General features: G+C 44.6%; 1 protein-coding gene across 1 annotated transcript; it reads right to left on the reverse strand.

The window, feature by feature from the left end:
* Window positions 1-432: 432 nt before the first annotated feature.
* LOC307232207 (putative oxidoreductase YjmC) lies at window positions 433-14,118 on the reverse strand. Its single transcript, XM_080003127.1, has 11 exons — window positions 14,007-14,118; window positions 8,103-8,251; window positions 7,191-7,379; window positions 6,290-6,351; window positions 5,999-6,052; window positions 5,246-5,344; window positions 3,707-3,842; window positions 3,126-3,244; window positions 2,863-2,958; window positions 2,266-2,376; window positions 433-1,350 (listed from the first exon to the last, which is right to left on the reverse strand). Exons 1-11 carry the CDS (start codon window positions 14,012-14,014, stop codon window positions 1,285-1,287), a joined length of 1,089 nt encoding a protein of 362 aa, XP_079859253.1. The 5' UTR covers window positions 14,015-14,118; the 3' UTR covers window positions 433-1,284.
* Window positions 14,119-14,355: the final 237 nt, after the last annotated feature.

Raw genomic sequence — 14,355 nt, forward strand, 5'->3', positions numbered from 1 at the left:
TGATCATATTGGAGTTGAGCCATGACGTTTAAATTGCACACACACACACACACACACACACACACACACACACACACACACACACACACACACACACACACACACACACACACACACACACACACACACACACACACACACACACACACACTCCTGGGGTCATGGCGCCACCATGTGGTCACTGAGCGGTATGGGCTGAAGATGTTCTTCCGTACTGTTCCCGAACATTCACGTGGGGCTGTGATGCCTGACGCAGCTGTGACACAGGGCCCAAGCGAATGTAATGTCCCTTTTATTTAGGAAGGATTTGTTGAATCCATTTCCCATTTAAATGCCCGATGTCCATTTTTTTCTAAACTCACTTAACATTATTTCCTGCGTCACAACCACGGGGCGCAAGTGTGTTTTGAAATGAAAGAAAAGACAAGGGAGCTTGATAAACGCTGACCTTTACTGAAGCAGTCAGGGCAAGTGGAAAACATTGGACTGGTGGCGTACGTTGCGGATGCCTTTTACTCAATTTTAAAAAAGTCCCTTTTGAGCACGACTTTGCTTATTTGACTCACGCCGACACAGCGTTCCCTACGCTCAGGAAGTTATCACTCGGTACAAAAAGAAAAACCTCTGTGAATTTCAATCTCCTCTTGATACAAGCTACAACGGAACGGACACAAACGCTCACTCTTATTTTTTCCTTAATTTGCATGATTTAAGGGAGCTCCACAGTTCCCAGTTCACGCGGGCGAATCCCGTGTTTTTGGCGGCATCCGGGGACTTTGACGTGTTTTTTTTTTTGTTTGTTTTTTTTTCTTTGTTTTTTCCTTTAATGATTTTAATATATTCTGAGGTACTAAAATTGAGGTTACGCACTACTTCTTAAGCAGTCCCTGTGACTAAATGGCATACAGAAAAACATTTCTGTATTGTGACACATTTTTTTCGGGCTACAGTCGTGTCAATTTAATTGGCTATAATGGATAATTGCTGCTAAAAGTGATGATTAAAAAATGCTTATAATGTAGAGAGAAACTCGCTCATGACAATCAAATAAAAATCCATTTGGACGATCTGACCGTCATACAAAAAGGGTAAGCAGCGCTCCATCCCATCCCCCAGAAAGTGAACGCCTTCGCAGCGACGTTAAGTCTGAGCGAGGCCTCGGCGCGGCCTCCTCCAAGCCCAGCAGATTGAACTCATGCCCACCTCCCAAAAAAAAAAAAGCGCCTCATTCGCATGCGAGGGAGGGGGGGGGATCTCCAGGGCGGAGGGTCCCGAACGGGCGGATCAGTTGGAGAGGAGTCGGTCCACGGGCAGCAGCGTGCCGGCGCCGATCCTGGTGGCGCACTCGTTCTGAAGGGAGGAAGCGCAATTCAAAAATTCCCATCAGCTCCACGTGAAAACATCATTTTATTGCGATGTCTTTCTAAATAACAACATACAACCAATAAAAAAAACGGCATTATCGGTAAAACGCACGCCCCTGTCGAAAGGCCTTTTTCGTAAGGTCTTAAGGGGGAACTCGGTTTTATCGTCTTTTCTATAACCACTCTGCTCTGGTCTCCTTTTAGAATCTCTTAATCACTTATGCATTGTTTCTAATGCCACGCCTTCCATATGTACGGAAATCAGATGTGTAAAATATTGGAATTTAGGGACAATGAATTTTCTTACAACTGTGCCCCTAGTGGCAAAGCCATGTAATGATCTGTGTTGACCTTGACACAGGGGCCTTGAGAACTGTGTCTGCTGGGTGTGAAGACGGCTCAGGGAGACTGGACGCCCAAACGCCTCGGTGCGTGGGTTGTTTTTTTTTTTACGTATACGCACACTTATTAAAAGCCCTCAAACATTCATGAGTTCCTCAATCTGGATTTCTTTCTTTTTTTGTTGTTGTTTTTTTCAAGATTCAAGATGTTTATTTGTCACGTACATATACATGCGAGCACACAATATATGCAGTGAAATGTAATATGACATTCCTAATCTCAATGGCTCTCAAGATGATTGCTTATTGATCATCGGCGGGAAATTCAAGCGTTACAGCAGCAGAAGTTGACATAAAAACTCAAAAAGAGACAGAAATGAAATAAAATGTATGTGCACATCTATGTATATTCATGGAACAAGTGCTATGTTGAAATACTGTGTTAAAGTACGCGGATATAAGCTAATATGGTGGAATAATATAATTAAATATATGTGTGGCCGTGAAGTAAAAAATATATCTCAGTAGAACGTATGTATATTATGGGATGGTCAACTTACCATGAAGTTGACCACGTTCAAATGGTAGGAGATTCCACCCATCTCCTCACACTTGGCCATGTTGGCTCTCTCTGGGTCTCCAGCAGCCAACACGGGACTGCCAGATTCAGCCTGAGGGAGGCAATAAATCCTTGCAGTCATTTCACAGGTTATGATCGTCTCAGATCAGGAGTTCCCAAACTTTTTTTTTTTAATGGCAAAACTAAGGCTTCTGGCCAAGGGGGCCTGGAAAAAAAAAAAAGGTTAAATTAAAGAACACACTGTAAACTAAGAAACCCCACCCGCATTAGCGAGGTTGAGTGTGTACACCTCAAAATATATATGCTGAAATAAAGGCTGAACTAAAAAAGAATAACCAGAAGAATTATAATTTTGCCGCTGACCCTCTGCCATTCCTTCACCTACCACTTTGGGAACCCCTCTCTCAGATCATCTTAAAAGAAGCCTTTCATGGAAATGTGTAAATTATTATCTTCGAACAAAGACACAAATGCGTGTCAAGTTTTGACCGGCCTTGATTTCGTTTTAATGCGGGGCCAACATCTAGTTTCCCAATCGGTCGCGGGGAAGCCGAGTGTGCCGGTGCGCCGTGCTGACCGGAGTGAGGCCCCTCTGAATGGAGAGCAGGTCCGACATCCTGTCGTTGAATCCGGGGGCAAAGTTGTCTGGGTTGATCGCCACGAAACACTGACCCTGAAGAGACCGTTCACAAGACAAGGTAATACACGTGAGTAGCGAAGTGAAGTATCATCGTATTTTGTTTTGATCTTCAGTCTTAATATGTTTAGGGGTTATTTACAGTTATTAGAATATGAACTCCTAAAATAAAAAAATAAAATAAAAAATACAATCAAACTGACCAGGTTGGCAACGCGGTCGGTCACTTTCCACGTGCGCACGCGGTTGCTGTACTCCGCGCCGGCCAGGATGCCGCAGAAAACCTCCACCATCATGCCCAGGCCATAGCCCTTGTAGCCTCCTGGGAGGGCAAAAACGTAAAATGTGTAATTAAATACTGCATTTAAAAGCGGGACGTTGAAAAGTGAAACATGTGGGATCTTAAGAAATGAAATGTGAAATTCGGCGCGGCCGCAGTGAAGTGAAAAAATGACGTTAAAGGAAACTCCTTCAAAAGCAAAGTACTTAGAATACCTAAAAAGTGGTTGCCAAATTGTAATGAATCCTATCAATCATAATCCATAGTGGAATATTCTCACTCGTTTCACCCTTTTTGACAGAGCAAATCAATGCAGTGGGAAAACCCATGCCCCTTGGCTGCAATGGTTGACAACGGGGCGACCAGAACACAGGGGATGGCTGGTCCCCAATCCGGTTGCCCCGGGCAACGAGACGGCCTGGGGTGTTTAGTGAATGCAGGGAGGGTGTGTCAGGGCAGGTGTGAAACCTCCCTCCGGCGCCCCCTTGTGGGCGTGCTACGGACCTGTAGCTTCACAGCCGCCGATGGGCACCAGCCCGCCCCCGGACAGAACCTTCGCTGGGTCGGGCGTGAGCTTCCCCTGGGCGTCGCAGCCCCAGCCCTCGGGGATTTCGTCGCCGCGGCGATGATGGAGCTCAACCTAGACACACGCACGGACACTCAGGGTGGGACGTACTTTTTTCCCCCCCGATAAAACATTTATTTAATGTTGGATCATTTTGCTCATTAAACACATTTTTTAAAGTATTATGTTATTGTGTTATTTGTTTGATTTTGTTCTCTTTATCTGCTTGTAGTGCCTGGATGACGAGCTGATTACATGTTTAGGGGTCGCTTTTTGGAAGATTTCGAAAAAAAAATCTAAAAAGGGCTCCCAAACTTTCTCGCACCACTGTGTACCAGGAGAATCCCACAGGATGGACAGGATGAACTCATATCACAACTTGGACTGTGGACTACCTTTTTTGGACTGTAGCATTTAGAAAGAAATGTAAATTAAACACGTGGGTACGCATATTTAAAACGGTAAAAAAGTGATCATATGTGAGATATGCATGGCTCCAGAGAAGCTACTTTTAAAAATACAAAAAATTTGTCGCACAATTGCATACGTTCAAAAACAAAAAGCCTACAATAATTGTTCAGATTTTAAGGGGTCCAGCCCCCCAATAGGGCGGAGACCCCTATGGTTCTTGTTCATGAAAAATCAATGTCAGTGGCGTGTGAATCTCATGGAACCGACGAATCCACGGACACGATGAATAACAGTTGTATTCGGGGCAGTTCAGACACGCGAGTTTCGAGTTCGATCCAGATTGGTCAATTTGGTTGGCGGGGGTTGGTCAGGACAAGTTATAATTTTTCTCCTTGGCATTTTTCCGGCTGAAAGCGTCTGGCGCACAGCAACCGCCGAATCCACGGACATGTCGTTGTATTCGGGGACAATTAAGACATTTTGTGGTTGCAAGTTTGATCCACATCGATCTATGTTTGGATCAGGAATAAGTTAAAAACCGCCGCCAATCTACCGGAAGTAGCCGAACATTGGCGGAGCAGGGCGGGCAGCGGCGGTGGAGCCAGCTGGGGGCTTTGTGACATCATCATTCAATTTGTCGTATATATGCAGGGTGTGGCTCTGGGAGGGCTTTCGCATTGGGCGTGGTGAGCAGTGCGCTGCGGTCTAGGCTCCACTGGTGGGTGTTGGTTGCTTCGCGCAGGATCTGCGCCGGGTCGGGATGAGGGGGAGCCGATGCTGCGTTCCATGGGAACTCCGAAAATCTGTTTGAACTGATGCTGGGTTCCATGGGAACTCGGAAAAATTGTAACTCGGCTCGATAGGGAGTGATGCCGCGTTCCATGGGAACTCGGAAAACTGGAATTTGTGACTAACGCGGCTAACCTGGACCCCCTGCATTGCTGCCTGCAGCTATATTTATAAAGTGTTGTTGTTATTATTATTCAGGAGAAGAATCAAGAAGTGGCAGAAATATTTTTTTCATAAACCATGCACAAACGAAATAAAACCGTTGATGCGGTGGTTACCTTTCCCAGAGCGACGGCCGACGTAGCCATGTCCAACACGAAGCTGTCTCCATCGTTGGCGGGGGCCGCCATGCTGATGGGGTTGGTTCCCAGCGTGCACTGGATAAAAACAAAAAAGGGTGAAACATGCACTAAATAAACATTTATTTTTTACATTCCGTCGACTGCATTGGGATTATGGTGAAGGAACGAAGAAGTTGGTTGTGACTGATTTTACTCAAGAGTAGTAGAAGCTGTTCTCCACACATTCTGTGCGATATGGTGATGGAAGGTTCAAACAAAATATATTTTGTTTTAAGTCTATTTATTCTTCTTATCGGTTGTATTCTTTATCCATTTCCTCTTGTAGAAATACTCGGAGGTATTTAGATTATGAACAAATGTCTTTATATGTTTTTAACTGTGCCTTTCTTGCTTTTAATCTTTTTATTTTTATTTTATGTATTTTAGTATTAAAATATTCATGAGGTCTTTTGCAGACCAAACACACAGGAGCCCCAAACAGTCATTTGCATAGAACTTGCCCGTTCTCTATGTGCGGAAGATCCAGTTGGTAAAACATAAGATAAATGAACAGAACAAATATAACAAAGAGCTTGAGCGAAAGTCAGCACAAAGAATAAAAATCAGTAAAATAAAAATAAACTGCGAAGAAATACAGTTGTCCAACTGTCCAATTGTGTCCTGAAGTAGGTTCATCGACGCCCGGCCCAATTTTTCGAGTAAAATCAGCCGTTTGAGTGCGTTTCTCACCTCCTTGGCTCGCGTGGGAACCACCAGCGGAGACGTGTTGGTGTATGACATGCCCTGCGGGGGTCACAGAGCATTATCAAGACCTGGAGGTTATTAGTTTGGAATAAATGTAAAAGCAAACATTAAGTTTGGCATGAATATAAAGCATCCGAGCGGCTGTACAATCTCAGCTTAATGGAGCAGGATGGGTGATAAAAAATAAAATAAAAATAAAAAGCTTTCTGGGAGGTGGTGCCACCTCCGGCTGCGAAGTGAAATGAGGTGGAGCAACTTCAGGGATATTTCACTTACAATCATGTTTTCCTTCAACGCCTGCATCGCATAGTATCCCGCGATGCCATAGTGGTTGGAACCTGAAGGAAGCAAGAGAAAAATAAGTGTAAATCGGGACCGGTGTAGTCCACCTTTGGAAGATTTTACTCTTTATTTTATTGCTTTTGGTAGATTCTAAGGGGACTGCCCGTTGTTCAGACAGCACATTATTCCAAAACCCCAAATAGTCCGAAAAATGTCGGGTTAGAGATGGTCACGTTTAGGTATGAGGTTAGAGACTATTGGGGTTTTGGAATAATCGGCCGTCAGAACACTGGCAAGGCACCGATTCTAGTACAGTATTCAAACTGTAAGGCGTGCCCCCCCCTAGTGGTGCCTCAAGGGAATTGCAAGGGTGGCAGGAGAGTGGCAGGAGATTTTATAAAAAATTTAAAACAGTAGCCATATAGATATTTTTAGGCTTAAAAGGCCTTTTTTTGTAAAGGGGTTGTTTTTTTTCATTTGTCCATTGAAAATAATACAATTTGTTCGTATTTTAATTTATTTTCATTATAATTGTTTCATAAATTGTGTACCCTTCTGCCCCCGGTAGCCTGTGCACAGGCGATAAAAGCCACAGACTGCTTGACCTGGTTTACTATAAACTGTTGGTGTTAAATAAACTGCAATGTTAGTTTGCATAGGACTCATTTTTATTTGTGCTTTTTGGGAAGGGGGGGGGGGGCGTCTTCCTTGAAATCACAGGGCTCGGCAAAAAAAGTTTGAAGAGTTCTAGTACAATTAAAAATATAATGAAATGATATCACACAGTAAGCATAAGTAAAAGATGACTGTCTCGACAAAAATGTTCATTGCTTCATTTTGGAGGTATTAGTCTTTTTAGCCCCATTTCCGAGCAAATAATTTGGGTGAGACCCACCGTGAGCCACCACCCAGCCAATGCCCACTTCCTTGGCCTTCTTGATGGCCAGGTTCATGCAGAAGTTTCCCACCACGGGACCCAGGAGGTTCTTGCCGTCCACCAGCGCCGTGGCCGCCGACTCCTTGTCCACCACCGGCTCGCCGTCCTTGGCGCAGATCCCCGACTGGATGTCCTTCACGTACATGTCTGGTGGGTGGGGAACGGGATTATAACCCCACCTTTCACTCAAATTATGACCCCGCTTTCCTCTATTATGGAACAACTACAGCACACCAGATTTAGATTCACCTGTGTCATACATAATGAACTTCAAAGTGTGAATTTGTTTATTTTTCTCCATATGAGGAGCATTTGGCTTTATCAGAGATGACGAAGACTTTTGACAATTTCGTAATTAATCAACTTGCAAAGGAATCTACAGCATACATACATAACAATTGTAGGAAACTTAGATTAGACACTTGAAAACAAGAAAAACTGATTATGATAATAAAATGGCTTATAATGTATTGTCCTAATCACCACTAATGCCAAATTTAAGGTCCATTATATATTGCCAATCTTTCTATTTTTAGTTAATTTTAAGTTTTATTGCATTTGCTAAGTTTTTTTTCCCAAGTTTATTATTTTTTATTATTATTATGGCTATTATTTTTACAACCTGATGTAAACACCGCAATTTCCCCTCCAGGGATGAGTGAAATAGTTATATATCAAATCGTACAGATATTTCAATTATTGTGCATGGTCACCAGCATTTGTTACTTCATTGATGTAGTTTATTTATTGCATCCTTACTTCAGAATAATAATAATAAAAATATTAATACACACTCCAGTCTCACTCCAATGGAACACAGTGTGTGTGTGTGTGTGTGTGTGTGCACGTGCGTGTGTGCGTGGCGCTGACCCATCCTGTTGAGCCCGTGGCTGTAGTGCCCCCTGCGGTCTCCCTCCACCAGCACCTCGGCCAGGCTGCGGGCGTGGTGCTTCTTGGTGCCCACGGTGGTCATGCAGCGCTCGATGAAGCCCTGCACCTCGGCCTGGCTGATCAGACACCTGCCAGGACACACAACACACAACTGGTCAACACTGCAGCATGAAGAGGAAACGGACGGATGAAGGTCATGACTCGAGCGATCAATCGTTGTACTTAGTTCCTTGCTCAACTCAATACCAGCAACATTTTTCTGGTTGCCCAGTTAGGCTTGTGCTATTGCATGCAAAAAAAAAAATTAAGGGATTTTAAAATGTATGTTAAAAAATAAATAAAATAAGTGTACCTCACCGTCTGTTTAGAAAAGGCAAACACAATGATCAGGTGTACAAGCAAAACGTTTTAAAATAGATTAACACAAAAAAAAAAGTTTGGCTCCACCCATGATATTGATGAAAAAGTCAAGTATAACCAAAATATACTAGTTTGTTAACTTGTTTCCGCTTTCCTGAGATCACTCTTTACACATGGAAATATGGATTCCAATTATTGTTGGAGCATTCAAATACTCAAGCACACAATGATTCAAATTCAGCAACCATTTTGTCAATCTTGGCAACCAAAAGCTGTCACGCTGTCAACCACTGAAGTTAGTGTTGGCCCTGTACTTCATTCAAATGCCGACCTTTTATTTTGAAGTAAAACATTTATAAAGTCGACTTTAAATCCACGACACAACATTTTAACTGGTGGGTAATGATAAAGGACTGATGAGCGAGGACGGCTTGGTTCAATTTGGGAATGAAGCTTTCCCCCAGCAGCCGCTGGAGCCAACAGAACCAACTTTCCTCCATCCCGTGCGGAGGAGCGCCACCCTTCTGCTCAACCAGTTTAAAAGAGCGAGGGCGTGTTTGCTTAAGCGTCCCTGTGACATGATCTTTCAGAAAGAGCCCATTTGCAAAGGGTCCCCCCTGCGTGCACCCGGTATTTCACCAGTGATCCTGGGTCTCTTGAGAGATTCTGGATCATTAACTTGGCGTGGAGGGTCTTCCACCCCAAAAACATCAAAATATGGCGCTTGTCAATGAACTTTGTTAGATATTCAAACTTAGTTACATATCTGCAAATTTGCGTTGAGAAAGGCTTTGAATGAACTTTGACACTTGACTATGTGGAGCGCTGAACCCTGAAAGTTCACCTATCTATATGATTGATTGATTGATTGATTGATTGGACCAATCAGTCGTCAAAGCTGAGTAAAATGATTGGCCGGGTCAGAACAATGTCCATTTCCCAAAACTAGTGCCCAACCAACACCTTCTGGTCTTTATCAACATACATCATAGAAAACAGCTGCAGGGTCGCGTCTGATCGTGTATAGTGACCTCATGTGTCTTCGACCAGGTCCATGAAACATCAATTAAGTCAATATCAACCCATTGCTGTTGGTCGGGCACCAACCACACGTGTTCACCAATCAGAAGCGCGACTGTACTTTGAACCGCGAGGGTGAATCTATGCGCTCGCCGAGAAGGCCGCCGATCTCCCGCCCCGGCCCCCGGCCGCGACGGTTTAAAGTGCCCGTCCTCGTGGTGTACGGACAAGGACAGCCGGACGAGAGCGAGAGCGAGAGCGAGAGCGAGAGCGAGAGCGTGAGCGTGAGCGTGAGCGTGAGAGAGAGAGAGAGAGAGAGAGAGAGAGAGAGAGAGATATTTGGGAAAAGGTGCGCCACGGCCGCCCGACCCTCTCCCTCCCCGCGGGGCGGGGCTTGAATCAACATGGCTATTTTCGCGGCACGACGGCCCGCTTCTTTCAAAACGTGTCAACAATTCAAACGAAAACTGCGGCGGCGACGATATCTTGACAAATATTGTGTTAAATCAAAAACATAAAAAAGGTGGAGAAACTGACATTGCCCCGTATCTCGTCAAATTTGAAGTGCATTTCCACGGCTCTTTACCACAGTCAGGGGCAAAGGCACAAAACCTAATTTAAAAGCGAAACAACATTTGAACCGACAACGAATCCATCGCTATTCAAAGGAATCTTCTCAGACAAGTCCAAACCAGAAGTGACATTGCGAGAGATGCGGCGTCATAAAAAGGTTTGGGGCCGACGCAGATCTGCTGAACGGGAAAAACAAACATTAACGCAGAGCCTGTCCACAGTGAAATGGTTGAACCATCTACGGAGGGCGGCTGAAGACGCCGCCCACCACCCCGGCAGAAGAGAGCCGGGGACAAAATGTCCGCCGCTACAGCACGATCGGCAGGACCTCCCCTCTCAATTAACACCAGATGTAAATAGTTTTGCACGACCACATCTGCAGGGCAGGTTTCCTGACAGTTACAGCGTTTTTTTTGTTGGTTTTTTTTTTTTCCTTCTCTCGGCAAAAGCGTCATCTTAAACGATTGAGAAATTTCAAAGGTTTGCCGACTCTCAACCGTTTATTTCTTCCCCTCAATGTCGTAGAATCGTGTATACTATCAACTGTAGTATAATTATAACCTTTCCAGTCGACTGTCTGTTTGATTATCATAATATAATAGCCTTTGTTGTTCCACACCCTCCCCCTGACCACGCCTCGCACTAAGGACACCGCCTTTGTTTAACCCAGCGCGACCCCCACCCCCCGACCACACGTTACTAATACGTGTTTACGTTTTAAACCGTATTCAGCGTTAGTCCTGTTGTCCTACCACTGAAATTCCTGCATTAATAGATTAGATTGTTCTACATTCCTCAAAGACCCCGACGCCTAAAGGAAAGCACGTGGCTCAGCAGCTACAAGCCGTGCTTTCTGCTCTAAACCAGAACCCGATGTTGGTCCTGGACTCCCTCCCTCTGGAGAAATGCCGTTTCAAAGGTCCCCCTGGAGAGATCGCCAAGGGGCTTTTGGGAAATTAAAGCCCCTCAAATAAAAGTGCATCTTCACACGCTATGGCCCAGAGAGATGGGACGACAACTGTACACAACCCTGGCCGTGTCTCAGAACAACACTGAGCAGCAGTAACTCACATTCCACAGCTTTTATTTTTTATTTTTTATTTTTTTCCTTCGCGTGTGGAATCCGGCTCTTCATAGGAATTAATTAACTTCTGGCGTGACGCTTGTCGGAGTCGGTGTGAAGCGGGCCCTCGCCTCCTCTCCTCCACCGGTTGCCTCTTTTCTCCTCCGCCCTGTTACTTTCTGGCACTGACGCTCTGATGGAGAGTCTGACGTGGCGCAATCTTTTGTTTTTGTTTTGGTTCTTTTGTTTTGAGCGACAGCACTGACAAGGGGTTCAGAGGCATTGGCCCCCCCCCCCCCAAATCTCCCTCACACAGTCCCCCCCCCCCCCCCCCCCCAACCCTGCCCCGCTGCCGTGAGTAGAAGAAGTTGTGGGTGAACCAAATAGCGTCTGACTGTCGGATGCCCCTTGCGTGGAATCGTCAAACAAAGAAAAAACACAAACGGGGATGGACTGGACTCCTGTTCGCAGATAATGGAAGCAGGAGGAGCAGATTATAGATGTTGGAATGCGTACAATGCCTTAATCACGTCCAGACAGCAGCCACAGGGAGCCTTCATCACACTTGGCGACTGGAAATCCGCCACATTAACCGTACAAAACAGAGCAAACATAAACAGCCTGACGTGAGCGGACGTTTGCGATGTTCCCTTGTTGGGCTCCTTGCTTTTATATTTATTTTTTTGGTGTTGGATTGGGGTGGTGGAGCGGAGGGCTCTTCCACCCCGCCTGGGCACCCACCCGGCGCGCCGGTCCGCCGGTCCGCTTCACCCCGAGCTGCCAAACTGCTGGTGCACCCCTCCCTACGTGGACACCCAGAAACCATTCCTATACATTCCACACGGATTTCACAGACTTGGGTTCATCTGGAACATGTTCAATTTTAAAGGCGGAAGGGGCACCGCTGCAGACCAGTACCACACTTAATGAAACCCAGGAAGCCCATTGAGAGGGCAATGTCAAGGTATCCCCGTAGAATTATCCATATTATGTAATTTCATGTAAAGAAAAAAAGACCCTGTGGTCTGTTGCGCAACTCCCTGGAGGTGGACCGGTTGGAGGAAAAAAGGGGGTGGAAGGCGTGGGGCTGGGGGTGATGGGTGGAGGGTCAGGGTTGATGGGTAAAAACGACCTTCACCTCACATCCTCCGCCAACAAACAAACAGATGAATGAATCCAAGAGGAGCCAAAAACAAACACCTTTCAGTTCATCTGTTCATAGCACCCACACAAGGATCCTTTGCTTGTTTGGGAGCGACTGTGCGGGTTCAAAATTGGACCCCCGATGACTTTGGTTAAAATACGATTAAAATATGATTATTCCAAATGTCATAAGAATATGATTTGTACCATCCCATGACATGGTTTTCGTTTATAGTCGTACTTTGAATGGAGCGACCGTTCATATCTATACACAAAGAAAAACAACCAGAGCCTTAGATGCTTGGATTCCAGTAAACAGTGGGTCAGGCTCGGGCCCCTTCCAAAGGCTCGGGTTACAGACACACGTTTTATGGGCCCTAAAACCCATGCGTCAGAGCGGGCGGGGTCCGGCACAGAGTACAATGTAAATTAAACCCATACCAAGTAAAATGAATGGCAAATGGTGGCTTTGAAATGACAATAAGGAGGCCTCTCATCCAATGGCTATGCATGTATGACTGAAATACTACGGCGCCTCAAGGTTACATCAAACATATGTAAATCAGAGAATGGGAACACAAATACCTTTGTGTTTGTCATAAAATGAACAAATGGTGGTGGTTGCCATTGATGAGTAAAAAATAAAAATAAAAACAATATATATATATATATTTTTTTTTTTTATTATTATTATTTTTTTCAATTCGTAAAAAACAAACAAAAAACATTCTAGTGGTCTTTGCTGAGGGAAACACGCAGCTCCTCGTCCTAAATTATTCTTCATCAAATAATAGAGAAGAGGCTGTTGCACCTTTAGGATAAGACTGAGATTAAATTAGTCTGGGGTTGAATCAATGACGACATCTGCACATCAGCGGATCTAGCTGTATTCAATGCAGAATTTCTCAGGATATATTAATCACACCATTTTCGAAATCCATCCAGGTGTATTAAAATGAAGTCTACAAGTATGCACAGGTATATGTCTACTAGTTGCAGGGAGCGCACGCCCCGCACAGACAGACAGAGACAGAGATATTGGGTTTTTTTTATTCCAGGTGGAACTCAACTCGCCAAGGGATCAATGGATTGGTTGCATAACGCAAACGGCGCTGCAGCCATGCATCCCATAGGCATGAGCATCACTTCAACACTTCATATTACTAAAAAATAAAAAATAAAAGCACTTTGCAACAAGAAAATAAAAATAAAATAAAAAGTCTGCGAATTGATCTGATCAAATTGACCCGTCGCGCACCGTGGATTTAATATTAAACTGCTGTGAACATGTTTCATCAGGGTAAAGTTTCCACTCCAAGTATTTCCAAACTGTGACACTTTATGTGACAAAACCGAAAGACAAGAACGACAATGACAGAATGGCAATTTTGCTGGATGTGGTTGTATATTTTATTTATATGTTTCTCTCTCTCTCTCTCTATCTCCCTCTCTCTCTCTCTCTCTCTCGCTCTCTCTCTCCCCGTCTATCGTTCTCTCTCTCTCTCTCTCTCGCTCTCTCTCTCGCTCTCTATATATATATATATATATATATATATATTTTTTTTTTTTTTTAAATACATGTTTTTATATATCAATAAATACATATATGATAAATAATATAATAAATAAAATAATATATAAAATAACAATAATAATAATAAAATAATATAATAAATATATATATATATATTTTTTTTTTCAGTGTGCAGTGCAGAGGGGTTTACCTGCTCATGTTGACCGGTGGTCCTTGATTTGACTCTGGTCCTGGAGGTTTCGTCCCGCGGAGATCACGCACCAACGGAGTGGGAGCCAGTGCGGAGCCGTCGAGCGCGTCAAGTCGTCAGGTATCTGCTGAGCCGCTGTGGGCGTGGTGAGGGGAGAGGCCACGGGGAGCCAGCGAGATTGGAGACACATGGGGAGTCCTGGAGGAGCCATGGAGACTGGAAACACATGGAGAGTCCTGGAGGAGCCATGTAGAGTCTTGGAGAGTCATGGGGGGTGGAGACACGTGGGGAGTCTGGGGGGAGACTGGAGACACATGGAGGGTCTTGCTGAGCCAGGGCAGGTTGAAGG

This window comes from Zeus faber (assembly GCF_960531495.2).
Source record: "Zeus faber genome assembly, chromosome: 6".
Taxonomy (NCBI): Eukaryota; Metazoa; Chordata; class Actinopteri; order Zeiformes; family Zeidae; genus Zeus; species Zeus faber.

What these genes read in the sequence shown, in the direction of transcription:
- LOC307232207 (XM_080003127.1), bottom strand. An exon ending in CGTTGAAGGAAAACATGATT is followed by an intron (nt 6,053 to 6,289) that starts GTAAGTGAAATA and finishes TGACCCCCGCAG; the next exon opens with GGCATGTCATACACCAACAC. An exon ending in CCGACCGCGTTGCCAACCTG is followed by an intron (nt 2,959 to 3,125) that starts GTCAGTTTGATT and finishes CGGTCTCTTCAG; the next exon opens with GGTCAGTGTTTCGTGGCGAT.